Here is a 27,830-nt window from a genome sequence, read left to right on the forward strand (position 1 = left end):
GGGAGAGGAAGCTGACAGCTCCCATCCAGCTGGGACCCATTCCTGCTGTCCCCTGGTCCTTCCTCAGGCTGGGAGCTGAAGCGTCTGGTGAGGGGTAGCTCTCTTCCAGCAGCCCCTCTATCGTGGAGCAAGACAGGAAAGGGAGGAGCGGCATTGTTCCAGGGAAGCTGGCAAGGACGAGTGGGCGTGGTTGTCCTTTAAGCATCAAGGCGTTTGAATCCCTGCCCATTGCTCCAGAGCAAGGGAAGTATTGGCTAAACCGACTGGAAACTTCTGTGGGGGTAGCCAAGCCTCCCAGGGAGAACCTCATCTCCTCTTATTTTCAAGTTTCCTAAGCTGAAATGTTTGGACCTCAGGAGATTGGTGGCCATAAATAGGAGCCTGGAGGCAAGGTTGTATGTCTGAGGCAGGCCTGTAGGTGCACGGCACCATGGGTGCGGGTGACAGAAATGGCTGAGGATGTCTTCTCTGAGAGACCTTCACACCTGTGGATGAGGTAAGTGACAGCCAACCTGCACAGCCCAGCTTAGCAGTCAGTGATATGTTTTGAGATTGAAGTGAAGTGAAGTGAAAGTCGCTCAGTCGTGTCCGACTCTTTGCAACCCCATGGACTGCGTAGTCTATGGAATTCTCCAGGTCAGAATACTGGAGTTGGTAGCCTTTCCCTTCTCCAGGGGATCGTCTCAACCCAGGAATCAAACCCAGGTTTCCCGCATTGCAGGTGGATTCTTTACCAGCTGAGCCACAAAGAAAGCCCATTTTGAGATTGAGGCATTGACAGAACCCTGCGAGAACTTGGAACAGTTTGTTTAGCCCCTTGGGGCATCCTGGAGAGCACTTTGAAAACCACGTAGGTGGAGGACAGAGGGGAAGCCTGCCTCTTCTCTAGGTGCCCCTCAAATCTGGCACGAGGCCTGTCAGGTTGTAAGAACATGGTGGATGTTAGGTGAAGGATAAACAATGTTTTAGGCAGAAGCACCCGCTCCTGAGGTGTCGTGGTCCTGTGGTTTGGTGTTTGGGTAATAATATGTAATTCATTGTGGCCAGAGTAGCATGTATTCCAGAGGGTAGGGTAGCATGACAGGACTGGGCAAGGTGGTTTGTGATCCAGAGCAAGGAATGGGCACGCGCTTGTACAGGTGATGGGGAGCCAGAGAGAGTGTTCGATCAGGGGACCAGGACAGGGGGCAGGAAGCCCTGCAGGGAGGGTAGTGAGAGCACCCTGCACTGTTGGAGGATAGGCTGCCCCTGCGCCTCTCCATCCTGGCCGGGGCTGTCCCCGGCCCTCCCCGACGCTCCGAGGCCTGAGCAACCAGGCAGGTGGGCAGTGAATGTTGTCTGCTCCAGGTGCCCTGGCTGTGTGTCCATGTCACTCTAGGGGCTCAGAAGGGCAGAGGGCTTCTGTTTGTCTTCAGAAGTTTGTGAGGTTGGCTCATAGCAGCCACTCTGAAATGGCCCTGCTTTGTGTGCGCCCCACACTGTTTTCCTTTCAAAAAGGGGCTTTTCAGTGCGCTTTTGCTGTATTTGAACGAACTTCAAGGACCTGGGGCTCCATATACCAACATTAGGCTTTTTTGGCCAGTGTGACCTTATGCTAAGTTTGCTCTGATGGTGGTTCGGTCCCAGCTGGAGGTTGGATGGAGAAGCAGGAGCAGAGGGGAGGCGTGTCCACTCAGCGTTGGCGTCAGCACCTGTGGGTGCATGTGGTGTAAACAAGGTCGGGCGAGGGACAGCTTGTCTCACTTCATAAAGGGGGACCTCCCCATCTCCCTCTGCTAAGAAACCTGACACTTGAGGCCTCCTGGCCGAGTTGGCGTTCTAGACAGGGGTCCAGGGTGGGCGGGTGAAGAGGGCATCGCTGGCAGTGACTCAGGGCCATGCCTCTCCACCACTCAGATCCTGATCTCGGCTGATGACGAGATGGAGGAGTCAGACATGGAGGAGGACCTCCGCAGACTGACGCCCCTGAAGCCCGCGAAGAAAAAGAAGCACCGCTTTGGGCTGCCTGTATGATGCATTCCCAAGCCAGGGTCGGGTGGGGGCCCGGCCGGCCGCCGGTCAGCCGAGGGTCGCTTGGCCGCGTCTTCCCTCCCCTCCTCTCTCTGCCCCTCTTCTACCTCCGCTCCTCCTGCGGCCTCGGCCCGCTCCCAGGTACTGTGACCCAGGGGGGGAGGCCGCCGGCTCCACGTGACAGCTGGAGGTCCCCACTCAGTTGCACTACAAACACTGACCAAATATGCAAGCGAGGTGTTTTGTTTGTGTGTTGTCGTCCCGAGTGGTGTTGCGAGGGACCCGGAAGCCCTGTCCTGCGTCTGGTTGTGTGGCCTTGAGGATGAGAACTTACCTGCACGTGGACCGCGGGTGGAGCCTCTCGCCAGGGCTTCAGGGGGAGTGTGAAGGCGGAACATGTCTGGGGGCTGAGTTACTCATTGACCAAGTTGGAACTGTGACGCTTTCTTACTCGAAATGGCTTTTGTAACTATTGATTTCTATGGCTGGTTTTATGAGCTGTCACAGTGTTAATGTTTTTTGAGTATGTGTTTATTTCCTATGGGACTAATGGGCAAAACATAGATTTTTAAGTCTTCCGTATGCTGTTGACTTTTATATGTTTAAGTTATATTTTCATACTATTGTATTTAAAAGCTCTTTTTTACCCCTAAAGAAATGGGTTTGTTTGCCTTTCATGGGACGTGAGCTGGTGGGAGGAAAAAGTTGGGAGTTTTTATTTGGCATATCATTAGGTAATCTGCGATCTGATGAGGTAAATGATTCCAGTAAGAAGGGAGGTGGGCCTGTATCTGAAATCAGCAAACCCAGTGGTTCTGCAGAGGTCAGGCCTGAGCAGGAGGCAGCTGGTCTGAATGTGGATCCAGGGCCTGTGAGGGTGGAACAGGAAGGGCTCTGCCCAGGGCCCAGCAGCACTTGGCACTTCAGCTGGCAAGTTAGAGTCTTAGTGAAATGTGACTGAAAAGAGAGCATAAGAGGATATTGTGTCCAGAGAAATTGAAACTCCGAGGCCACTCCTGTTTGTTCCCTGCATCTCTTCAGAATCTCCAGATCTGAAGTTTAAAACGCAGTCTTGGCCTCCCTGCCTCCCATGGTGCAAAGCTTCAGAGCCAGACTCTGGACCCACCTCTGGGAGCGTCCTCTCAGGCTACCCCGTGCCTGTCAGCTTAGTGTCGTCTGCTTGTCTCATGCAGCAGTCTAGAGAACGCCTGTCTGACCGTGAGATCCTGTTGTTTACATCCTCCAGAGCAGCCGGGTGGCTGGACACGGGGCGGGGCAAGTGGAGGTGAGTGAGCTCGCTGTCTGCATCCACAGGCAGGATGAAGTGCTTCTTTCTAAGCTTGTGGCCCCCACGCCTCAGACTGAGCATAGGCCCCGTGGCTTTGGGAGTCTGCTGCTTGGCAGTGGAATGGGCTGACAGAATGGGCCAGGTACTTGCCTGCCATGGGAGCAGCAGGGCAAAGCAGCCCAGTGTTTTGTCCCAACCCAGGGTCGGCCTGGAAGTTGAGGAATAGAGAAAGAACGTTGTGGCAAAGGTGCGAGCTGGAAGTGAGGTCAGTGCAGGGAGCCCACACCAACCAGAACCTTCCTTTTAGACCCACATAAAAATGTGTTTCACTCAAGCAAGTTGGGTCTGAATTGTGACATGTGAGCCACAGTGTTAAACCAGGCATCCCCCGTCTGTCCTCTGCCTGTCCCACCTGTGTGGGTCGTAAGGGCACAAACCTTGGAGAGGACATCTCAGCCTGTCTTTCTCTAACAGTTCAGGAGCAGGAGGGCCATAGGAGCCTGGACCTGAACTGCCATGGGTGGTGACTCTGCCTGGGTGGGTGCCAGTGGCCACAGGAGAGGAAGGTGAGATTGGAGCCCATCTCCACTCTCCCTTCACCCTGCTCTCATCCCATGCTCTTCCCTCTCCACCCTCCGGCTGTGTTAGTGGGCAGCTCTGCACTGGGAAGACCAGGCCTGACTCTGGTCCTGGTAGGTGGTAGGCATCGCTGACTTGCCTTACTTTGTCCTCCTGTTGCCTTTTGTGTTGAGTAATCTGTGGTCACAGCTGTTTCCTGCACCTCCCTGAGCCCAGAATCTGAGCTTTTCTTTCAGTCTTGAGATCCTGATGTTTCCAAACCAGCAACAGTGGGCAGGAGCCCCACAGGTTGTGAAGGATGGAGACTGGGTTATACAGATCCCAGATGATCTGCTTATCCCAGTGCCTGCTGGGCAGTAGGTTTTGGGGACAAAGAGGTAGCAAGCAAGTGGTGGTTTCTCCCTGTATCCTGATTTTCAGAGGAGTTTAGTCTCTGAGCGGCAGTTGTGTGGTAGCTGGCTACCTAGGGCATGGACATTTAACGGAGTCTAGTTGTACAGGGCATCATTGGCATGCTTGGCCTTACCCTCTGTGCATATGTACACACACACAGTTTGTATCCCCCAGCAGTGCCTGCTGTGGTTCTCCAACGGTTACTGAGGGCTTTTCTGTGATGCACTGTCCCGAGATAGTGGGTACGGTGGGCCATGGCCAGGACTTAATTCCCAGCTGGCCTTCCTCCCTGGGGTAAGCTTTCTCTCCCAGCTGCTCCAAGGTGCCTTATGAGGTGCAGCCCTTCACCTGCCCCACGGCAAGCATCATCATGTTTGAGAAGCCACGGAACACCAGCTGGATGTTGTGCACTGTCCCTCTGGTTTATCTGAATCTGGACCTCAGCCATGCCACCCTTCATGGACACTTGTAAGTCAAGGCCAGAAACAAGTTTCTTGTAACTGATGGAAGTAACCTGATGAAGTAGAACAGTCACATCTACCGTTTATGAATGAAAGAGACCACTGTTGCCCATTTTCCCTTTGGCCGCCAGTGGGATATTATCAGTGGCAAGGAGGAATGTTGATGAGATCCCCGGTGACAGTGGCTGCTTGTTCTGCTCAGCCCAAAGGCCCTACCATGTGAAGTCCCACTAATTAGTCTTCAAGCATGCTGATGGCCTCCAGCCTCAAGCTTTAACCTGTGCCTCTTCCTGACAACAAGGAATCATGGGTTAGTGTTGACCATGCCTGTAAAGGGAAAATATGTAAAGGCTCAAATTCAAGTTGTTTCTTCCCCTCGGCAGTGTGGGCCTGGAGGCTCTGCAGCCCAGAGTCCCCGACTGAAGGCTGCCCCAGGAGCCTGGAGGGAGCAGCAGGTGTCAGCATCTCACTCTGCCCTCTAGACCGCAATCCACTGGCCGTTTTGCAGCCAGGTGAACATTGACGACTCTGGGAACTTACCATCAGCCAGAGCAGCCACCCTGGAGGGTGCAGGGCTGGCCTTTAGAAGTTTCACACACTTCCAGCGAGGAGCAGAGAGCTGTCTGTTTTACCCTGCGAAACACTGGCAGCTCCAAAGGGCTTTGCTTTAGGGGAGGGCCCTTGAGCTCCTGAGTGGGTGGGTGGGTTGTTTTAATTTGGTTTCTCTTTTCATGAAGTTTGTTAGGAGTCAGACCTATGTGAGCAAACCATGGCCTCCCAGTGGAGGTGGTTCAATTTGTGGTGTTATGAGTCACAGAAACACATTCTTGAAATGAAAGGGAAGATGATGTACTTACACTGTAAAATGGTTTACAATAAAGTTTGACATCTTATTACAGTTTCTAAAAAAAGAAACTATCACTCTTGTGGTTGTTGGTTGTGTGTTCTGTGGAGTTGAAACAGCTTGGTGGGGTCAAGAAAATATCCCAAGTGAATTAGAAAGTTCTTCCCAGAAAACAGAGTAAGAATGAATCTGACCTCTCCTTATGGCAGACGTGGGAACCAAAACCTGCCAAGGGGAAAAAAACAAACATGCTCATGCCGTTTTGTCGTCCCTGCTAATGCGAGTGAAAGGTCCTCTGCCTCCCCCCCAACCCACCCCGAGAAGTGAGTGGTGCCTTAGAGACGGGGTGTGAGGCATGAACATCCCACATCCTTGTTCCTGAGGCTGCAGGGCTGGAAGGCAGGTGCCTCCCTGGGCAGCGCTGGCTGTGGAGGCAGAGCTGAAGCACTGGGAGGCGGCAGCACAGGCCAGGCCTGTCCTCAGTGCCTCTTGGCCTCTGTTTGGAGTCCTGGATGCGTGCCGGCGGCTGTCTGAAGGCATTCCTCATGTCAGCACTCGTCTCAGGTGGAACCTGGCAGGGCCCGTGTTGGCCTCCCAGAGCCAAGACCAGGCAGGAGGGATTAGGGCGGGATGAGATCTGACAGCAATGGAGTGGCGTTCCAGGTAGCCAAACATCAGTGCCTGGTTGGTTCTGTCTGCCTGGAGCCTTCAAGGATAAAAATATGCTCCATCACAAACTGACAAGGAGCCTGGGTATGTTCGACCCAACAGGACAGACCCTGAGCGCCCATCCACATCCGACTCCTACCCTCACCCCAGGCCCAGAGTCCTGCCATGTGCCCTGGGGGGTCTCTCCTTCAAGGACGGGGTGTTTGAAACTAGCAGAGGAGAGTTAAGTGACCTTCAGGGTCCCTGTCCCTCTGTCTGTGCCTGGAGTGGGCTTCACTGTTGCCCACCCTCTCATAACCTAAATGTCCTTGGGCCAGGTGCCCTTCAGTGACCTCATCTCAGTCAGAGGCTCTGTGCTCTTTCCTTCTGCTCACCTCATGGTTTCCTCCCAGCCCTTCCTGGACGCTTTGCCCCTTCCTTTATCCCTCTGCTAATAAACTCGCACTGGGAGCTGGATGGAGAACGGGGGCATCAGCAAAAATGTTAATGGGGCAGCTCCCAGGCTTTCCTTGGCTGCAATTTCTCCACCTGGGAGCCAGGTGCAGGCCCCGTGCTCTGAGTGCACTGGGACGGCTCAGCAAGCTGGCCGTGAGCACACGCTCCCCAGCAGCAGACGCAGGAAGCCTCCGCCCCGCTGCCTTGTGGAGCTGGAAAATATCTTTCCTGTGGAATCCAGGGAAAGGGTAGAAGAGAGAGAAAAACAAGCTCAGAGCTGTCCACCCTGGCCCAGGGCCCTCCCTTTCCTCAGGGACACCTCCACGCTGGGATGGACTATCGCAGATAGACAGCTCGGACAGCCACATGCATGTTATAGGACTTGCATTCATAAACACAAGTTGCTGCCAGGCCCAGCACCTCCCGCCCACAAGAGAGCAGCTGTCCCCGAGGGTACGGGGTCTCCCCAGCTGTCTACTGTCGCCAGGACTGCAGCCCCTAAGGCAGAAGTGCTCAGCAAGCCCCTGTCATCTCCAAGAATAAACTCTGAAGCCAGTGGCTGCGTGGATCTGAATCATCGGGGAACTGTCAGAGGAGGGGGAGTGACTTCCCGCGACAGGCAAGACGACTATATAAGCCTCAGAGGGCTGAGCGCTGCTTAAATCTCTTCCACAGCCACTGCCTGCCAGGGAGCAGCTCCCCACAGCACCCACCATGTCCCAGGTAGGAGGGCCCAGCTCAGGGACTGCTGGTGCCAGGGGGAGCGGGTGGGGTGGGGGAGATGGACGCTGTCAACTCTGGCAGCTGTGTCTTTAGCTGAGCTCCAGGCATAAACACAGGAGGCTCTGCCTCCCCTGGAAGGCCAGGGCTCAGGGAGGTCAGGCAGACAGATGGTATGAGGCTGCGACAGCCATGGCCCCAGAGCTCCTGGTCTGTGGGGAAAGGACAGAGACTTGGGATAGGGGGTGTGACATGCAGTCAGGAAGGCTTCCTGGAAGAGAAATGATGCCTTGAATCGGCTGGAGTTAAGTGAGCAGGGAAGAGGGGTCTGGGCCAAGGTGTGGTGGTGGGAAAGGGCCCTCAGCCTTAAGGCCTCAGGTTGTAAGATGAGGCTTGGACTCCCCGAGGCTGGCGCTCAGGAAGCCCCCATCAAGAAGAAGCGGCCCCCTGTGAAGGAGGAGGACCTGAAGGGGGCCCGAGGGAACCTGACCAAGAACCAGGAGATCAAGTCCAAGACCTACCAGGTCATGCGGGAGTGTGGTGAGTGTTCTCAGGACGATGGGGGCCTGGGCACAGATGTGTATCTGTGGTAGGAGGATGGGTTGGGTGCAGGAGGGTCCCATGGGTCCTTGTTCTAAGAGTTCAGAGCTTGTGGGCTCGGAATGGTGCTTACCACAGAGGGGGCCTCTCCTCTCTAGGAAGCCAGGGCTGCCCCTGACCCACCTCCTCCCCATCCTTCACACAGAGCAAGCTGGTTCTACCGCCCCTTCGGTATTCAGCCGTGCCCGGACTGGCGCTGAGACAGTGTTTGAGAAGCCCAAAGCCGGACCCGCCAAGAGTGTCTTTGGCTGAGAAGTGCATGCCACCCCCCTCACCACAGGCACCACTGCGACACAGGAACTTTTCCCAAGAACTTTTTTTTTTTTCAAGAACTCTTTTTTTATGCCAGAACACACCTTCTCACCTACCACCTTGGGGGAATGCCACCCCTGCCCCACAGCCCTGGCCCCTCAGCCCAGGGACTCTGCACTCACACCTGGGAAACACCAATAAAGAGAATGCCCAAGTGGCCCCAGCATTTGCAGGGTGTTGGTTGGTCACTGGCCATGGCCACTAAATGCCGGGGAGGGGAGGGGAGGGGAGGGAAGGGGAGGGGAGGGTGGGTGTGGGGCACATTTTCACTCGTCTTGGCTTCTGGGAAAGTCCCAGAGGATAATTTAGGTGCTATTATGTCCACCACCACATGCCACGGAGAGCCTCCGGTGTGGAGACCTGGTGCTGACCTGTGTCACTTCAAACCATCTCTCCTCCTTTTCTGAGTTGCAGTTTCCCCTTGTATGTGACAAGGGACCCTTTTGTGTAAAGCAGGCCGTAGTCACAGTGCCAAGAGTGAAGCAGGTGGGGGCTTGGGACTTACCCTCTCCCCGCCCTTCACAGAAGCCATCGCGATGCCTCCAGACACCCCAAGGCTCTGTGGAACTCAGGGTCCTCAAATCTCCCTCCCCCTTGTTCACATTGCCCCTCTGTCGTCTCGCATCCCCTCAAAGACACAGCCAGGTGGAGGCTCCTCTCTGGCCAGTGGCCGTCCGCTCCCCGAGCCACTGTCCCCTCACCCCAGCGGAGTGAGCCTCCCCCTAGCCACTCCCACAGCTCTGCCTGAGTCATGGAACACCAGGGTCTCAGGTCTTGTATGATTCTTCCCACTTCAGGCCTCTAATGTCCCTGTGCGCATGGAGCTGTCGGATTAAGGGCACTGGAGAGGCCTGTCCAGCTGTGACAGCAAGACCACAGACAGTCCAGGCTAGACAGGCAGGGCCTGGGCTTACACTGCTTGGCTTGGGGCTGATGTCTGCAAGGAAGTCTCACCCGTCCCCTAAGCAGGTGGAGCTGGCTGCACAAAGCCTTTCCCATGTTCCCAGCCAGCCCTGCCTCCTTATATAGCTGTTTCAGGCTGGGCCTGTGCTCTGTGCCCTGAGGGAGCAGACCTCCTGTGGGAGCCAGGCCTGGGCCTGCCCACTGGGCCCCTTGGGGAAGCCCTTCCTGCAGATTGCTAAAGGGCTGTGTTCTCATTCCGATCACATCCAGAGCCAAGGGGCGGGCGGTGCAGATGTGCACAGAGGTGAGGCTTCAGCTGAAGTCGTGTAAAGACAGGGAGTGTTTACTTGTAGCCGCAGACCCAGCTCCCTTCCCTCGGGGCAGGTGCTGCTGGCGTTGACAGAGGCAGGGCTAATGGAGGAACCCCCTTCCTGCCCTGTGACTGTCCCAAGTGGGCCCTGAAGATGGCACCCTCCCTCAACCCCCACCCCCAGGAGAATGTCACTGAGTCCTCCTTCTCCGACCCAGGGTCTGGCACCTGGCCACTTTTCTGAAGCATCTTTAGCCCATATGTGGCCCGAGACTCAGGAGCTGAGCTCTCCCAGATCCACAGGGAGACAAGCACCAGCTGTGTCCCCGTCCCCTAATATTTATTTGCTTTATTGCTGTTATGAAAACAATCTTTCAACTTTATTACAGAAAAATTGAAAAAAGCCATCCTTAATCCTACCACAAGCCCTCCAGCCATCCTCCCATGGCCTGGGCCTATGATAACACCACTGCCTTGGCAGTGGCTTGCTGACAGATCGGCGTTCTGCCTTTCCTCACTCCAGGGGTGATTCATGGGCTCCCTTGGCACATCTGACCTCCACGTAGGCCACTTGAGTGCACACACCACCACCCTGAATCACCCCCTTCAGGAACTCCGTGCTTCCCTCTCAGGAAACTCCCCACAGCCTGATCGCTGGGCCACAATGTGGGACATCTTTGTGGCTCTTGGTTTGTATTGTCAAGTGCAGATCTTGTTTTGGAGGCCTTGTTGGAACTGCACCAAGATTCCTGGCTAGAATAATGGGGCCCGAACAGCATCCTGGGCGCCCCCCCCAGCAGAGAGAAGGGGGCCCCTTGGCCTAGCCCCTCTCCTCCCATAAGTAAGGCGTATCCACCCTGTCTTAGCCCCAGCAGATCTTTCCACTCAGACACCCTGAGGGCTGCTTAGTGCCCTTGGGTCCCACTGACCAGTCACACTGACCTGATTTCCAGGCCCCCTGCCTCCCAGAAACCATACTTCAGCTCTCCTCTTCCCAGCCATGTCTCTCCTCTAAGGCTGGGCTTACAGAGAGCCAGCTAGCTCACTGCTGTGCCCCCCAGCCCTGGGGAGCTTTTTGATGGGATAACTGGTGTGAGGGGTGGCGGTGGCTTGCTTAGATTCTGGACCTTTCAGAAGGGGCACCCGTACTCAACTCCCATCCAAGCCTGCCCCTCCTCCATTCAGGCGCCCATCCCCAGCCAAGGTCCACAGGACACTCGCAGCTTGCCTGCTTATCTTGAGGCACCTGTGGTGTTTGGCTCTGCAGATCCCAGTTTCCCAGAACCTGCCCCCACAGGGGCGGGGCAGCGAGCAAGTTACTAATTCCACACTTCCTCTCAGGTTCAGAAGCAGCCGGGCAGAGCCAAAATGAAGACCCCAGCCCCTGGCCGCATCCATGGCATCTTGCTGGTCCTATTCTCGCTGGCCGTCCTCCAAACCACCAAGGCCCAAAAGGTAATATCCGTGGGGAGCCTGTGTGTGTGCCCCTGAGTGTGAATGGGACAAGTGAGTGAAGACAAGGAGAGCCTTGGTTTGTGTGAGTGTGCAAGTGAGCATGGGTCAGTGTGTGTGCAGAGAAGGGGTGCTGCTCTAAGGGGTCTGTGGAGAATCCCCCATTTACTGGGAGGGGTGATCCTGTTATTCCCAGTTCCCAGGAAGGAGCTTCAGCCTAGCAAGTTGCCCTGGAGAGTGGCAGTAGGTAGGGTGGGTAAGAATGCGCCTCAGGAGCCCGGCTTACCCCTCCTGGCAGCCTGACCTCATGGAAGTTATTGATGCTTTCTGTGTCTTTTTCCTCGTCTGTAGAATAAGGTTACAGTAATAGAACTATTCAAAGGTTTGTGGTGAAGAGGAAAACTTGAATGTTACGAAGTGCTGAGTACAGTGTCTGGCACCAGGCAGACACTCACTCATGTGTAAACAAGGTACTCAGCCTGCCATGCACCTCTGTGTTGAACACAAGTATGCCACATGGAAGCAGGCAAGAGCTGTGTAGGCTCTATCTGTGTACACACATCCTTCCTTGGAGACTGCACACCTTGGGCAAAATACACTTGTTTAGGGGAGTGCCCCATGGGGATGGAAGGAACAACAAGGGCAGCCCCATGGCTGTGGGGAAGAGGACAAAGCAGAAGATGCTCAGCCTTAGAGGTGGACCTTCCCTACCTCCAAGTCTCCCAGCTCCCGCAGGCCCCTGGGGGGGAGGCTGATGGGCGCCGTTTTCCCAGTCACAGGACTTGTGCACTGTCGGGACTAAGATGGCGTGGAAGCTGCTGCCACTCATCTCTGCCCCAAGGATAAGTCCCTCCCAGACACAGTGGGGCTCAGGCTCCATCCCCCCACCCCTTGCCTGCTAATTCTCCAGGGAGCACCGTGGCCCCCACTGGACAATACAGGCCGGTCCCTGCCCAGTAGGGTCTCTGCACTATTGGGTGGGGAATGAAACACACAGCAGCCTCTGATTTGAGATGAAAGTTCACAATGCTTCATGCGATTCTTCTTGGTCTGTGGCTCGGTTGGGGTTGGGGGCCAGGGCTTGGTGTGGGGCCAAGGTCAAGACCCACTCTTGAAGAGCATTAAACAGTCCCACCCTTTGCTCCTTCACAGGTCCAGAATGACGTTGACATCTACAGCCTCACTGTGGACTCTAAGGTCTCCTCCCGATTCGCCCACACAGTCATCACCAGCCGGGTGGTCAACAGGGCTGATGTCGTGCGGGAGGCCACCTTCCAGATGGAGCTGCCCAAGAAAGCCTTCATCACCAACTTCTCCATGTAGGTGCCCTCCTGCACTCTTCCTGGTCTCCCCTCCCCAACCCAGCAGTCTGACACCATGGCCCCTGTGTTCTCTTCCTGATGTGAGATGTGCCAGGATATGCTTATATCCTGAGGTGTGTTTGCTCCACCTGTAGGCAATACAGAGGCCAGAGACTTTAGCCAGGAACTTCATGCATTCTCAGAGGCCCTTCCCTGCCTCCATCCTCTTATCCTTTCCTGCTTCCTATTCTGCCTCCCTCCTTCCATCCCTCTACCTATTCCTACCTCTTTCCCTCCATCTCTCCCTCTCTCCCTTCATCCCTCCCTCTGTTGGTCCCTCCCGCCTTCTGTCTCTCCATCTATTCATCCATCCGTTTTCCCTGAGTTTTGCCCAGGTGGCAGATGCAGAACCACAGCCTTTTTATGTCTTTGCCTTTGAGAAGTACAGACTTGGGGCATCCTGAAGCCAAGCCCGGGCAGAAGGGAATCACCAAAAGGCAGATTCCAGCCTAGAACACAGAAAACTTCTTAACTTCTTAACCTCCTACAATGAAGCAGTGCCTCAGGGAAGGCGATCACCTCCTTGTCACAGAAGTTCTGAGCCAGGCTGGTCCACCTGCCCCATAGTGGGATACTGCAAAGGATGATTCTTTTCTGAGCCAAAAGCTGTGTTGGGAGGCCTCTGGGGTTTCCATAGACTCTGTAAGCTGGTGATGATCGTCACTTTGTCCTCTACTTTCCTCCCCCACCTTTCCCAACTGAGTTTTGCAATGTTTGCTAAGTGCAAGAGAACTCTCTGTCTCTGGCCCTGCAGGAGAGGCAGTGATTGAGAACAGGCCAGAGAGGAGCTGATCCTAGAAATTCAGAGAGGGTGATAGGCGGGGCAGAGAGCTAGTGTCTCAGGCAGAGTCCCCAGTGCCCCCTGGGACCTCTGAACACCTGCGGTGGGGGCAGGGTCCTTGTGGTTGGTTCCTTATCTCTCTGCTCACCCTCCTCCATCAGCCCTTCTTTTCCTAACCAGGAGCCAGGCCTGTGCAGCCCAACTTTCAGTGTAAGCTTCACAGGCTGCACCCCACTTCCCATGTGGGTGCTGTGGCTGGCAAGTTGCAAGATTCCAGGCCCGTTTCATCCTCTGAAGGCCCAGGACATGCACCCATCTCTGGGCCCAGCTCCTGTGGCTGCATGAGATAGGGAAGCAGTGAGCAAGGAGGCAGGGTGCCTTGCTCCCCAACCTGGCTGGGAACCCCAGTTGGGCGTCTGGAAGGAGGAGCCCTGCAGCCCAGCACCAGGTTACTGTAGCCCAGGGTTAAACTGTGACCAGGACGGTGGGGAGGAGAGACGCTGGTCCTGGCATCCTGCTGTCCCCTCCCCCCTGGAGCCTCTTAAACTTTCACACCACCCCTAGATGGAGCAGACTTACGTTTGCCTGCCGCTTCTCTCTCAATCCCTCAAATGGCCACTAGGATTGTTTCTACCCCTGTCATCCAAAACCTCCTTCCCCAGAGGCCAGCCTCTCTGCAGTGTATCCTGCCCTTTGTTGGTGAAAAGAGGGGGCAGCTGTGGAGAGAGGGGTCAGAGCCTTCAGCCCCGTGTCTCCACTGGCCTGGGAGCCAGCATCTCCCTCTTCAGCCTGCCCCACCCAGCTGGACACAAGGCTGAGTGAAATGAGGCTCAGAGCTCTCACTGGTGGCTGACTGGCTCCTCTGGAAACAGTCTGTAGGGTGGAAGGGGCAACTGGAACGTGGAGCCAGACGGAAGGGAGGAGAGAGGCCAGGTGCTTACTGAGCCCTGCCTCCTCCTTCAGCCCAGTTGTTCAGGAAAAGGCATGGCAGCCAACGCAGTGCATAGCTCAGGGTAGATGGAGGCCTGCAAAGCCGTGTCCTCAGTAGGTGAGTAAGAGACTCGTGGGCTCGGATAAAGATAGGAGTCACTCTGTCAGGAGGCACGGGAGGTCCCAGGTAGATGGAGGCCTGCAAAGCCGTGTCCTCAGTAGGTGAGTAAGAGACTCGTGGGCTCGGATAAAGATAGGAGTCACTCTGTCAGGAGGCACGGGAGGTCCCAGAGGAGGTGGGATTGCAGTGGGCTTCACCCACCAGGCTCTCACAACTCACTCCCTCCTGCCCCAGGGTCATCGATGGTGTGACCTACCCAGGTAACATCAAGGAGAAGGCTGCAGCACAGGAGCAGTACAGCGCGGCCGTGGCCAGGGGCGAGAGTGCCGGCCTCGTCAAGTGAGTCCAAGGGGGTGGGAGGATCCCTCTGGGGGTGGGGTCAAGGCTGCCCCCCGACGTCAGCCATTGAGCATTGCTCCCCCTCCACTGGCCATACCCACCCCCACCCCAGTCTGAGGGACACATCTGATGCCCTCTTCCCCCAGGGCCACCGGGAGAAAGACAGAGCAGTTCCAGGTGTCCGTCAGTGTGGCTCCTGCTGCCAAGGTCACCTTTGAGCTGGTGTATGAGGAGCTGCTGGCACGTCATCTGGGAGTGTACGAGCTGCTGCTGAAAGTCCGGCCCCAGCAGCTGGTCAAACACCTGCAGGTACATGGCACCACTCTCTCCTAGAAGGCCTCCTTGATGACCTCATACTGCAAGGGTGGACCCAGCTTCCCCCTCTGCCTCCTGTGAGGGCCAGCTCTGGCTCCCAGCAGGCCCAGTAACCCACTTCTTGCCTCCAGATGGACATTCACATCTTCGAGCCTCAGGGCATCAGCTTTCTGGAGACAGAGAGCACCTTCATGACCAATGAACTGGCAGAGGCCCTCACCACCTCACAGAACAAGACCAAGGTGGGCCTGATAGGGTCTGCGGGTGAGGGTTCCCAGGGGCCTGTCTTGAGGCTGGACTTCCAGAGAGCGGAACCGCTGATCAGAATCTCTGAGATGGAGGGACTTGTGAGGTTCCTATGTCCGTGCTGTCATTTGGCAGACAGGGAGGGCAAGGCCCAGGGACAGATGGTGGGTGCTGGTTTGAACCCTGAGCTCAGGAGAGAAGACTGATGTGAGGGTCCCCAGATCTGGTAGGGAGGAGGGGCTGGCTGGACCACACACATTCTGGGCCCAGCCTCTGCTTGCACAAAGACGGGAGCAGGAGATGCACTCACACCCCCTCCCCTATATGAAGGTCATCTGGCCGACAGCTCAGCCTGAGAGAAAGTCTCCTGGAACTTGACCCAGGACTGCCTCCTGGAATTCTCTCTTCAGATAGAGATGAAAGATGTTGTTAATACCACCTTGCTGCTCCTTCCAACTTTAGCCAGGTCATTTTTCCAGGCTCACATCCGATTCAAGCCAACACTGTCACAGCAACAAAAGTCTCCGGAGAAGCAGGACACGGTCCTAGATGGCAACTTCATTGTCCGCTACGATGTGGACCGGACTGTCTCCGGAGGTTCCATTCAGGTATGTGGGCTCCAGGCAAGAGCTGAGCCACCAAAAAGTCCATCCACCCTCAAAGACCTGAGCCTGGGTGTTCTTGAAGGAAAGACAGAATAACCACCCCTAGTTTTCAGTGTGCAGCAGGTATTGCACAGATAGAACACAGGCAGTTTAGTTGTGTTGTTGCTGAAACTGTTCCCTTCCAGAGGGGGAAAAAAGTTCATCTCTGCTGAAGAGCTGTTGGGTGGGGTTTCCCTTGTTGCCCTGGCTCCCAGGAGGTTCACAGTTCACTTTTATGCTCAATCGCAGTAGCTTCTTTCACATAAGTTTCTGGCCACATTGTGCTTCCCCTTTACCCTTTTGATGGACCTTGTTTTGGAGTCTTCAGTTCTTTGATGGATCTCAGGTATACTATGTCTGAACCTTTTATTATAAGCTACCTCAAATAATTAAATATGAGGTAAAATAAGGGTAGAGTTCTGGTGGGCCAGGTCTGAGCAGGGAAGCCTTTGTAAGGGAGGCACTGGATCAAGCCAAGCAGTATGGCAAGAATCTGGGGAGGTTCGTGGTGGAACAGGGCTGGAAGGAGCTGGAATAAAGAGTGCAGCAGAACCCTAGGGTTGGGGGTGAGGAGGCTGGTTGGGGGCAGAGCTGCAGCTCTTACACCTGGGTGTGTCTCATTCTGGTTACAGATTGAGAACGGCTACTTTGTGCACTACTTTGCCCCTGATAGCCTGTCCACGATACCCAAGAATGTGATCTTTGTCATCGACAAGAGCGGCTCCATGATGGGCAGGAAAATAAAGCAGGTAGGTCCCGTGGGCCAGAGAGGAGTTCTGAAAACTCACAGACGTCTAACACCATCAGCTCTGGTCCGGCAGGCCAACCAGACCTGCCCTCACTCTTCCTTGGTAGGGGGCTCCCATAGATCAAGGTTGGTCTTGCCACTAGAACATTCCCCATGTCCTCACTCCAGCTATGAGCCTTGGGATGCAGTCCAAGGGCACAGGAGCCACCAGGGAGGCCCCACTGAGACACCCACCTGTGTCCCCTTGCCCTGACCCAGACCCAAGAAGCCCTCATCAAGATCCTGGGTGACCTCAGTCCCCACGACCAGTTCAACCTCATCAGCTTCAATGCGGAAGCAACCAAGTGGAAACCTTTGCTAGTGCCAGCCTCGACTGAGAACGTGAATGAGGCCAAGAGCTATGCCACTGGCATCTGGGCCCAGGGAGGTGAGTGCTTCTGCAGCCCTGCCCGGTAGACACTTCCAGGGCACCCTGCTGAGAGCCCCTCTGAGGGTGTGTGCCCTGCAGGGACCAATATAAACGATGCAATGCTGATGGCCGTGCAGCTGCTGGAGAAAGCCAACCGGGAGGAGCTGTTGCCTACAAGGAGCGTCACCCTCATCATCCTCCTCACTGATGGTGACCCCACTGCAGGTGAGGCACTGCCAGCATCCCGCTGGCTCACTGCCCAGAAGGAGAAGCTGAGTTCCAGCCTGGCATGCTGTGGGACCTGGGGCAGGGAGAGGCATCTTTTAGGCCCCTTTGGCTCTGAGATTCCAGAAGTATCCATTGAACCAATCACCATTTTCTCACCCCTTTCTGAAACCACTGGGTCCAGGGGAGACCGACCCTTCGAAGATCCAGAAGAACGTGCAGAAAGCCATAAATGGCCAGCACAGTCTCTTCTGCCTGGGCTTCGGCTTCGACGTCAGCTACACCTTCCTGGAGAAGATGGCACTAGAAAACGGCGGCCTGGCCCGGCGCATCTATGAGGACTCAGACTCGGCCCTGCAGCTGCAGGTGCCCACACACCCTGGCTGGGCTGTGTGAGCAAGGGATGGCACAGCCAGGTGGGCAGACCCCAGCCCGGCCCTCATGAAACACCCCCTGCCCTGCAGGACTTCTACCAGGAGGTGGCCAACCCACTGATGACGTCTGTGGCCTTTGAGTACCCAAGCAATGCTGTGGAGTCGGTCACACAGGATGCCTTCCGGGTGTTCTTCAAGGGCTCCGAGATGGTAGTGGCTGGGAAGCTCCGGGACCAGAGCCCTGACGTGTTCTCAGCCCAAGTCCGGGGGCAACTGGTAGGTGTGGCCGGCCATTCTGGAGGGGAAGGACAGCTGGGGTGGGCAGTCAGAGGGGCTGGCCTCAAACCCCAGCCCTGCCAGGCTCCAGCCCATTGACCTTGAGCAAGTTACAGAGTGCCCTCTGCCACCTATGGGTGACGCAGCCCCACCGTGTTGGCTCCTAGTGGAGATTAACGAGATGATGTAATTTTCTGAGGGCGCCTGTACAGCGCTGGCACGTGGTAGGCACATAACAGTAAACCAGTGCAGCTGCTGCTGTTGCTTCCGAGGGCACCAGCTGCTTGGCATCCCCTCCTGTCCTCACCCCAGCAGTTGGGCAGAGAAGGCTGCTCCCATTTCACAGATTAGCAGTCTGACCTCCAGGCAGAGCAGCCAGTTTGCCATGGGTCCCGCTACTGCCAGGTCAAGAGCCCAGCTCACCAGGTGGTATCCTGTCCTTGCACAGCCTTCCCTGCCTCTCATTCCCCAAGGAGAATCACAGCACCTCTCCAGGCCCTGGGGGTACTGTCCTCATGAGAGAGACAGCATGGGTAAATCATCGCACAAGCAAGGAGCTGCAGGCTGGATAAACTCGGGGAGTTAGGGAAGCAGCGCTGGAAGCCCCAGCTTGGCCTAGGGGTCAGGGAGGGCTTCCGAGGGAGGCTCAGCTGAGACTGAGGGGTAAGTGGGAGGTGGCAGAGGTCAGATGGTGGAAGGACAGAGGAATGTTTCATGATTTCGTGGCAGGTAGGCAGCATGTGTGGGGAGAAGAGCAGGTGGGCAAGGCAAGCGGGCATGGAGGTGCCCAGGGCCTCGTCTCAGAAGTAGCCAAGTGTCAGGATAGGCAGAACACACCCTATGGCGAGCCTGCCCAGCTTTACTCCCAGCTCTGGCACCTCCCAGAGGTGAGACCTGGAGCATGGCACTAAACCTCCCTGTGCCTTAGTTTCCTGCTGTGTACCAATGAAAATAAGTCAACCTCACCCACCTTGTAAGGCTGTACTGGGGATTAAGGTTTTGCCCTGTGTAAACACTCCCTGTGTATCAGCTGCTCATACTGTCCTGGAGTCCAGGAGTTCTTAAAGTGCAGAACACAAGGTGACTTAGTGTAGTTCACAAACAAACATGTCTTTGTTGTAGTAGTTATGTAGTTAATGTGTTGTGAAAAATAGCTCGAACACCAGACCTAAGGTTTCACAGATATTGTTGCTTGGGGCAAGAGTGTTAGTCTGTTAAAATTCATCCAAGGGACTTCCCTGGCAGTCTAGTGGTTAGGACTCCATGCTGTCACTACCAAGGGCCTGGATTCAATCCCTGGTTGAGGAACTGAGATCTTACATTCCACGTGGCACAGCCAAAAACAGAAAAAAATAGCTGTATGTGTGGAGAGGGCAAAATTCAGGCAGCTCCTGGTTCTGCGTCCATTGTGTTGCACCTGGGGTAGTCTTCTCCATGTTTTCTCCACCTCCTTATCATCCTTGGAGGCTCTGTGACTGAGCCTCTCACACCCCTAAGCATCCTCCGTACCCTCTGCTCTACTTGCAGCCAACGGCACCCCAACCAGGTTTCTCGTGGCGGGCTGGGCAGCACCATGCCAGGTGCTGGCATCATGCCCTCACTGCTCCTGCCCTCACTAGGCCCCTCTTTCCAGCACAGGGAGAACGTCACCTTTGTGATGGAGTCCCATGTGGCTGAGCAGGAGGAAATGTTCCGGAGCCCCAAGTACATCTTCCACAGCTTCATGGAGAGACTCTGGGCATACCTGACCATCCAGCAACTGCTTGAGCAAACGTGGGTGAACGCATCCTCCAGGGCCCACCAGGGTGGCCACCCACAACCTCAGCACCTCCCCAGGCTCTTCACTGGCAGGGCTGGCACAGCCTGAACAGGCATCTCCTGGGCAGGAAAACTTGAAGTGGTGGTAACCCCGGAAGGGTCTGGGAGGGAGGGAGACTCTGGGCACCTGGGGGCTTGCCTAGCCACTGGCCTCCTGTACCTGCAGGGTCTCTGCGTTAGATGGTGAGAAGCAGGCTCTTGAGGCCCGTGCACTGAGCTTGTCACTCAACTATAGCTTTGTCACCCCCCTCACGTCCATGGTGATCACCAAACCCGAAGGTCAAGAACAGTCTCAGGTTGCTGAGAAGCCTGTGGAGGATGGTGGGTGTGGCAGCAGAGTTCTGACCCAGCATTCTCTCCAGCCCCTCCCCAACATCCCGACCAGGACTTCACCCTTGCCACCTGCAGACTCCCAGAAAACTCATCCCTGTTTCATTGATGAGGAAACTGAAGCTAGCCTCCTGACCCCCTCCCCCACCCCACCCCTCCCCGCTGCCGCATGTTCACTGTACCCTGTGTAGCACTGGGGTTGGGAAACAAGATTAAATAGAAATACTTCAGATGTATCCAAACCACCCTGACAGTGTGTCTCTCTTTCTCCCTCTTTTTGTCTTATTCAGAAAACAGAGACAGGAGAATCCACCCAGGTAAGAGCTTAATGCCCTCTAAGGCTGGCCTTGGTGACTCTTGGTTGACACAGGGCCTATGGTTCAGCGACCATATGGTGACTAGCCAGCACCTTTCCCTCCCAGCCCTGCTCAGGAGAGGTGTCGTCTGCCCGAGCACGCTGGTGCACTTAAGTTACCTGTTCATTCAGATATTGGCTGTCACTCAGGCCCCGTCCTGGGCACTAGACACACAGAGACACTGGGGGTCCCAGAAACATGCATTCAAGAAGCAAACTCAGGTTTCTCTGATTTCCAGGATTCGTGCTGTTTGGTCATTCCGTGGGGGACAGAGCATCCAGGATAACAGGTAGCAAAAGAGGAGAGGGTAGAGGAAGGGGATGCTGACAGAACCTTGACCCTGGCTACAGACTGGGCTCTGCCCTGGCTGTGGGTAGGGGGAGTGACTTACTGGACTCACCTAGCTGGTAGCAGGTCTGGGATTCGAATCCAGTTGTGTCTGATTAGGAGGCAGCAGTGCAGACCCTGTCTTTGTCTTTTCTAAAAGAAGAGGCTGGAGAGGAAAAGGTAGTTTGAGGGGCACTGCCAGAGCGGGAAAGGAGGGCCGATATTCCAGCAGGGAGGAGTTCGAGAAGGGCCCTTCGTTCCAACTGAAAGTGATAGGGGTGGGGAGGGGGCCCACCTGCCCCCTCCACATCCCTCTTCTGGGATGAGTCCCAGCACCCAGGCTGTGGGGACCCATGACTCTGCTTGAGAAAACACTGCTGGTGTGAACTTTCCCAAAGGCACAGGTTTGAAAGTGTATAACAGCCATCCAAGATTAGGAGTACCTGGACGTTTTCATGTTCCTCCATTCTACGATATGACCTCGAGATTGGTTCTACCAGAGATTATGTTACGTAAGCCACTTTCTGACCCTCTGAGGGCCAAGTTTCCTCAAAATGAACCTGCCCATAGTGTTGGATGAGATAAATCACCAAGCCCAGGGCTAAGCACAGACCAGGGGGGTTTGCTGTAAGGTATGACATTAATTGGGCTTCCCAGGTAGCTCAGCTGGTAAAAAATCTGCCTGCAATGCAGGAGACCCTGGTTTGATTCCTGGGTTGGGAAGATCCCCTGGAGAAGGGATAGGCTACTCCAATATTCTTGGGTTTCCCTAGTGGCCCAAATGGCAAAGAATCTGCCTGCAATGCGGGAGACCTGGGTTTGATCCCTGGTTTGGGAAGATCCCCTTGAGGAGGGCATGGCAACCCACTCCACTATTCTTGCCTGGAGAATCCCCATGGACAGAGGAGCCTGGTGGGCTACAGTCCAAAGTGTTGCAAAGAGTTGGATGCCACTGAGCAACTAAGCACAGCACAGCACATAATGTTAAATAGCATGTCCTTTATTTTTACTGAATTGAATTTGTTACACTCTGGAGGCTGGCTCGCTAGGATGGAACATTCTAGAAAAGGAAGGTTTCCTCCATTCCCAAAGCCAAGAGTAGTCCCTTGAGCTGTTTTCTGATCTCCAAACCTAGACTCAGACACAGCCGCAGGGCCAGGCTGGACCCCGTCTCCTCAGTTTTTTCCCTGACAGCATGCTCTGCTGGTTGGAAAAATCTCTTTGCAAAGGTTATTCTAGACTGGGTGTGTTTGTGGCAGGGTTCGTGGAGTTGGAGCTTGGGGGGTGGCAGGTAGCAGTGATGGCTGGAGGGCTTGCTGTTTGCTTCGAATCCTGATTGCCTTCTCCCTTTCTGTTCCTGCACTCACACCTGCTTCTGCACCGTCACCTACGTCAGGTCCTGGTGGAGCATCTGATGACACGGATTTCAGAGTCAAAGGTGCCCCCAGGCTGCAGTAGATTCTGGCCCTATGGCAGAGAGACCTGGAAGGGGAGGGCCCGGGGAGCTCTATGAACCTGTCACATAGGTTTCTTGGTGGAGAGGGAACCCTGAATACCCGTTGGCTTTTCCGTTCCTCAACCCTGCCCCTCCCCAGGAAAAGGCTGCCTAAACCGAGACTTTTTTCTTCTTTCAGAAACAACCACGACAGCCCCACCCTTCAGTAAGTACCACCCCGTCTCAGCTTCCCTCCCCACCCTCACCCCTAGCCAGCTTTACCTGCCCCCAGAACACACCTGCTGTCCCAGCTCCCATCCAGACTCCTTCCATCATCCTGCCACTGCCTGGGCAGAGCGTGGACCGGCTCTGTGTGGACCTCCGGCGCCCTCAGGGGCTAGTGAACCTGCTCTCGGACCCTGACCAAGGTGAGAGGCAATACCCAGTTATCCGCCCAGAGAAATCTGGTCACAACGCACCCCACCCCCAGCTTCCTACCTCAGAAACTGGGACACCTACCCACAGACTCCCAGGCAGGCAGCACCTGAGCTCCAACACTCGTGCTCATACGTTTGCCCCATGACTTCTCACTGGGCACTACATATGTGGGCCTGATTGACCTACACCCCAGGGTGTTCAGAAGTGGGCTTGGCCCTAGGCATTGCCATACTTCAGGGTGAGGAGACAACCTGGGCACGGCCTGTAGTCAGCACCCAAAATGTAGTGGAGATGAGCCCAGGAGAGGAGACGAGCTGTCTGAGGGCCAGGACATAGGGCTGCATGGGGTTGTATGGGGGTGACGGGGCCTTGGCAGAGAAGTGGGGGTCCATGAGGCCAAGAAAAGGGTAGGCAGAAGCACAGAGCCCTGAGAGAGGCCGATGGAGCTGGAAAAGGTGTGGAGGAAGGAGGTATACTGGCCAGACCTGCTCTCCAGTCCCTGGAAGGTGAAGCTAAGCTGGCCATCTGAAGGTGGCCATCACTGAAGACTTGGGGGCCCCTCCAAAGCCAGAGGTACCCAAGGGATGAGTGGAAAGATGGTGGGAAGCAGGCCTACAGCGTGAAGGGAGGCGGGGAAGGGGACCAGCAGGTGAGTGGGTAAAGAGCAGCTCTGGGGGTCATAGCCGGGGAGGGGTAGCGGGGAACCTCCTGTTCAGGCCAATGCCCAGCTGGAGCCACAGCTTTGACCTCTCTGCTCCCGGCCCTCTCAGGGGTTAAGGTGACTGGCCACTATGAGACAGCGAAGGCCCGCTTCTTGTGGATTGAGGTAACCTTCGAGAACCCCCAGCTGCAGGTCCGTGCATCCCCTGAGCATGTGGTTATGACTCGAGACCGAAGAAGCTCTGCATACAAATGGAAGGAAATGCTGTACTCGGTGATGCCCGGGTGAGCATTAGGCAGTAGCCACTTTCCACTTTTTTGGGCTGGGCACGAGTGCTCTGCAGTGAGCTGCACCCACAGGAGGGGCAGCGATCTGAGAGCCCTTCACGTCCCCCTCCAGCTCTGCAGGGTGCCAGGGGGTTGACCTGGGGACCTGGCTGTGCTCACACCTAACCCGGGTCACTGTCTGCTGCAGGGAACAGTGTGGTTTGGAGCTGCTCTGCTGCTAACCCTGAGTGACCATACGCAGGGTGTTCCACCCCCTCATCACTAACTAGGGCTAATCATCCGAGCCCTCAGCTGGAGGGCTGAGGAGCCGGTCTACTGAGAGCATGTGGTCAGGGAGCACTTTGTCCATAGATGGTGCAGTGCCCACTGGGCACACAGGAAGGTGTGCTCTCGACATGATAAGGTAAACATGATGACGAGAGTCTGGAGGGCACTGTCCACCAGGGGCGGTTAGGAATGTCATTCTTAGCCTTGGAGCTCTGACAAGGAGAGACAAGTCCCTCTGACATCAATACCAGGCAGCTAGAGGGTAGCAGAGGTGGATTGCAACTTCTTCTTGTGCAACTTCTTCTTCTTACCTCTCTGTGGAGCCTGGCAGAGCTGTGTCCAGCTCTGGGAGTCATGAGGGGGATGGAGAGAGTCCAAGGACCCAGGCCCTCTTCAAGCAGTGTCCTCTGGACCCCCCGTCCATGCTGAGTACAGAGAGCTTTGTCCACTCCCTCTCAGTCAGCCCCTCCAGAGAAACTGGTTCCCACTTGATAAGTGAGTACAGACCTCAGGAATCTGAGGGGCTCCCCCTTAAAAGCTCCCAGTTTAATAAAAGGTCTTAAAATCTCCTGTTATCTGGTAGATACAAAAAGATCAATAGCGTTTCTGTGCCTTGGACATACACACTAGAAGATGGAATAAAGGATTCCTATCAGTCGTGGTGCTTGAACATCCACATACTTTCATGAGCTCAGAAGATCCACATAAAGAAAAATAGACCAAAGCTTTTACATTGAACTGTGTTAACAAGACAGTGTAAGTTTAGGGCAATTCCATTGAAAATAACGTCAGAGTCACAGCAGGCTTTATTCAACATGCTTAAAGGAGTTTAACGTTCCTGAGAAAACCAAAACAGTAATAACTTCAGAGATTATTCTAAGTAAAAAAGGAAGTCATTCAAGAGAGACTTGCCCTTCTAGATCTTAAAACACACAATTGAACACTAATCATCAAAAGAAAGTGGCACTGGCCATAAGAACAAAAGAGACAGAGGGAATGTATCCATAAACCCCTAAGTCATATAAAACTAATTTGTGAGAAATCAAATCTAAGAAAACCAGAGGGAGAGGAACCATTATTCTGTGTTGTACATGATGCCAGGATAACCAGGTGTCAGTGAGTGAGCATTGGTTCCAGGTTCCCAGGTGACTGAGGAGACCAAAGCCCACAAGACTGAGGGCCCTCACCTGGAAGGCCACGCTAGGAGATCCTGAGGACAGAAGGGCAGCCCCTACCCGTGGCCACCCCAGGTCCCCTGTGGGCATCTCCAGGCCTCCCTTCCTGCTCAGGACACGGCTTTGCCCACAGCCTCAAGGTGACCATGGACAAGGCGGGGCTCCTGTTGCTCAGCAGACCAGACAGAGTGACCATCGGCCTGCTGTTCTGGGATGGCCCTGGAAAGGGGCTCCGGCTTCTCCTGCAGGACACTGACCGCTTCTCCAGCCACGTCAGTGGGACCCTTGGTATGTGGTCCAGGCTTGGGGCACCCTCAAAAGCTGCCTCTGCCTGTGAACAGGAAATGCCCTCTCCTCCACGTGTTCCCCAGCCTCCCTCTGTCTTTTTTCTTCTCTGACCCACCCTTTGTATCTCAGGCCAGTTTTACCAGGACGTGCTCTGGGGGCCCCTGGACATAGCAGATGACAGCAAGCGAACACTGAAGGTCCAGGGGCGTGACTACTCTGCCACCAGGTGACTCAGTACAACTCTCCACTGAGCCCAGCCATGGGTGGGGGCTGGGAGCTAGGCTCTGGGACCCCCACTCCTCCGTCCCTACCCAGGAACCAGGTAGTCAGGTGTCAGGTCAGACAAGTCTGACCCAGCTTTCAGTCACCCCACAGAGGATTGTCAACTCAGATCCACAGGAAACACATTAGCCCAGAGATCACTGGGAAACTCTCCCTGAATTCCTGGACCCTAGGGACCACACATCACTGGGTCCCCTAGGGTGACCTGTGCTGGAGGGAAGTCTCAGAGGCCCCGAGACCCTCCACCTTCCACATTCCTATCCCCAGCTGTCTCCTTCTCTTCCTACCATGCCTGACACATGCTAACCACCTGTCTGTCTGTCCATCCCAGAGAGCTCAAGCTGGATTACCAAGAGAGGCCCCCAGGCAAAGAGATTTCCTGCTGGTCTGTGGAGCTGTAGTTCTGGAAGGAGCTACACCCACCACCCCCTCCCGCCGCCCTGTGTGCAGATGGCTGCCACCCTGTGACCACAGGGCCACTCTGGGTCCTGGAATATCGTAGGGAGAGGTGTTTACACTCATTAAAATAAAGAGAGGTGGTGTGAGCCCAGGGAGTGGGCATCTCTGATTTCATCTGGCCAAATCCCCAAGCCTCAAGGTCACGTCCTGGACACATATGTAGCGTCGTGTACCGTTAGACTCATCCACCGTCAGCCACTCAAAGGCCTTGGCCAGTAAGGCCCACAGAGAGCGTTCAGTCCTATCTCTTCACTTTACAGGCAGGGAAATGATGATTTAGAGTGATTGGAACCGTTAAAATGTTGCTCTTGCTGGGGCCCTGGAGCCAGAGAACACTCTGGGGAACAGGGTTCATTCTGCTTTATGGTGACACAGGGTCCATGAAAAGAATAAAAGGGTGTCTTGGGTAGAAGTTCATTACAGGCAACTCCTAACATTCTCAGCCAACTGTGGGGTCCTTTTGCAGTAGGATTTGCGGGATACAATTTGATTTTCACACCTGTGCTCAGAAACAATCCTGTCTTCTTACTGCCTTGGCAGAGAAGCTGGCAGTGGAAGACAAGGGAAACAGAGATGAGGCCCTAGTCCCAGGAGGGAAGCAAGGGTCTGTTCCCAGGAGCCTGGGTCATTAAGGGGCTTCTGTTCAGGCCTAGGGTTAGGCACCCCAAACATCCCACCCAATTCCTGCACAGGCAAAGCATACTTTCAAAACATTTATAATTATTTCACCTACTTCAAAAATGACACAAGTATTTGGCTTACAAATAAAAGGTATATAAAGAGAATAAAACAGAAAAATATATATATAGGAGAATGAAAAGGAGAGAAGAGCCAAGAGGAGGAAAGTTGAATCAGAGACACCAGGGTAGGGGAAGCTGCAGCAGCAGAAAGCTTTGCTTTGAGCTTTCTGGCAGCCAGGGCGAAGCAGAGAATGAGTTCATTTTAACTTGCTAAGAGGGAGCAAACCAGATAAGGAAAACATTCTTTTCCCAGCTCTTGAGTTATACAGGGTGTTTTCTGATTTAGTCTTTATAGGAGGGTAGAGGAGAAGCTGTTGGGAGGGAGGGGTCTCCAGCAGCAGGTTTTCCAACACTCAGGGACACTTTCCTGCATTGCCGCCTCTCCATCAAGCCTGGTGGCCGGCAGGGGCCTCGGACTGAGTCACTTTGTGAAGATGACTCTCAGAGGCTCAGAGATGAGCTCAGCGAGATTAGGGAGCAGCATCAGGGGCTCAATAGGACTCGCTGTGGGCTTGCTCTGACATACCAGGACAAAATATTGGCCCCTGGGCTGGGCTGTGAATTGGTGCCCCTGCAGAGGGGTCCTGGGTGACTTTCTGGCCCAGCTAGCACCTGACAGCCATGCATTGTGAACCACTGGAAGTAGGTCCATGCCCATCTTTGTTTTGTTCACCGCGTGCTTTCTAGCACCTACTTGGGCCAAGCCCCAGCAGAGTGCTGCAGGTCCACTGGGCACCTGACAGAGCTGCCACCCCGAGAACAAGCAGGTGCCACAAGGAGCCCAGAGGGAGACAACTTGCCCAACCTGAGGAATAGCAGGGAAGGCTTCCAGGGACTGGCATGGGTGGGACTGGGTTGGGATTGAGTTTTGAAGAACTAAAAGAAGTTCACCCAGTGGAAAAGGAGGGCAAGGATGCTAGGCCTAGAGCCAGGACACTGCACTGAGTTCAGCAAGGTGAAGGGAAGCCATGCAGTGGGAGGTGGAAGGGGATGCTGGCAAGATGCAGAACAGCCCCAGGCCAGTGCCGGCTGCACACACCTCGCCATGGAGCTCTGCTGCTATCCTGAAAGATTGGGGACCCATCAGAGGCCGTAGGCAGGGACAGGCCCAGCAAGGATGATGTGGGACTGGGGAGAAAAGAGTCTGCCTAGTCTTGGCTTCTGTGGAGAGATACCCTGACTATGTGTTGGAAGAGGGCCAGAATGTGGGCAGGGGAGGTCT

The 27,830-nt window shown here is 55.0% G+C and overlaps 3 protein-coding genes across 8 annotated transcripts in view; all 3 read left to right on the plus strand.

Moving 5' to 3' along the window:
- The window catches only part of STIMATE (STIM activating enhancer), a 52,317-nt gene extending 48,684 nt beyond the window's left edge, over positions 1–3,633 (plus strand). The window contains exons 8-10 of one of the 5 annotated variants that reach the window (XR_014064043.1): positions 68–247; positions 357–496; positions 1,897–2,244. Coding sequence is in view for 2 of the 5 variants with exons in the window: in XM_081525055.1 (XP_081381181.1) it covers positions 1,897–2,007; positions 3,204–3,299 (207 nt within the window). In the remaining 3 variants the exon portion in view is untranslated. Of the gene's footprint in view, positions 1–67; positions 851–1,896; positions 2,669–3,203 lie in introns of those variants that run through there. The other 4 variants (XR_014064041.1, XR_014064042.1, XM_081525055.1 and 1 more) reach the window with 4 other exon arrangements.
- On the plus strand, positions 2,071–8,477 carry MUSTN1 (musculoskeletal, embryonic nuclear protein 1). Of its 2 annotated transcripts, XM_081525059.1 has the most exons (5): positions 2,071–3,295; positions 4,583–4,738; positions 7,355–7,402; positions 7,807–7,939; positions 8,145–8,477. In XM_081525059.1, the coding sequence occupies exons 3-5, from the start codon at positions 7,394–7,396 to the stop codon at positions 8,249–8,251; spliced, it is 249 nt and encodes an 82-aa protein (XP_081381185.1). In that variant the 5' UTR covers positions 2,071–3,295; positions 4,583–4,738; positions 7,355–7,393; the 3' UTR covers positions 8,252–8,477. The 2 variants fall into 2 exon arrangements, with proteins under 2 accessions (XP_081381185.1, XP_081381184.1); XM_081525058.1 differs by lacking the exon at positions 4,583–4,738 and having other exon boundaries at positions 3,204–3,295.
- Positions 8,478–10,870: 2,393 nt separating this feature from the next.
- ITIH4 (inter-alpha-trypsin inhibitor heavy chain 4) lies at positions 10,871–25,959 on the plus strand. Its single transcript, XM_081524996.1, has 23 exons — positions 10,871–10,979; positions 12,129–12,295; positions 14,404–14,508; positions 14,655–14,817; positions 14,955–15,065; positions 15,549–15,677; positions 16,346–16,462; positions 16,720–16,888; positions 16,970–17,095; positions 17,280–17,461; positions 17,560–17,745; positions 19,379–19,518; positions 19,730–19,884; positions 20,184–20,210; positions 20,488–20,538; positions 20,975–21,088; positions 21,973–22,014; positions 22,211–22,237; positions 22,323–22,439; positions 23,220–23,394; positions 24,973–25,127; positions 25,257–25,353; positions 25,741–25,959. The coding sequence occupies exons 1-23, from the start codon at positions 10,893–10,895 to the stop codon at positions 25,808–25,810; spliced, it is 2,712 nt and encodes a 903-aa protein (XP_081381122.1). The 5' UTR covers positions 10,871–10,892; the 3' UTR covers positions 25,811–25,959.
- The last annotated feature ends 1,871 nt before the right edge of the window (positions 25,960–27,830 follow it).

Source organism: Giraffa tippelskirchi, chromosome 9 (assembly GCF_054371585.1).
Source record: "Giraffa tippelskirchi isolate mGirTip1 chromosome 9, T2T-mGirTip1v1.2.pri, whole genome shotgun sequence".
Lineage (NCBI taxonomy): Eukaryota > Metazoa > Chordata > Mammalia > Artiodactyla > Giraffidae > Giraffa > Giraffa tippelskirchi.

Bases quoted from the DNA above. Each gene is read 5' to 3' on its own strand.
- MUSTN1 (XM_081525059.1), top strand. The intron at 7,940-8,144 runs GTGAGTGTTCTC...TCCTTCACACAG, and splicing joins CCAGGTCATGCGGGAGTGTG to AGCAAGCTGGTTCTACCGCC.
- ITIH4 (XM_081524996.1), top strand. From the start codon at position 10,893: ATGAAGACCCCAGCCCCTGGCCGCATCCATGGCATCTTGCTGGTCCTA. The intron at 19,519-19,729 runs GTGGGTGAACGC...CTGTACCTGCAG, and splicing joins CAGCAACTGCTTGAGCAAAC to GGTCTCTGCGTTAGATGGTG. The intron at 25,354-25,740 runs GTGACTCAGTAC...TGTCCATCCCAG, and splicing joins CGTGACTACTCTGCCACCAG to AGAGCTCAAGCTGGATTACC.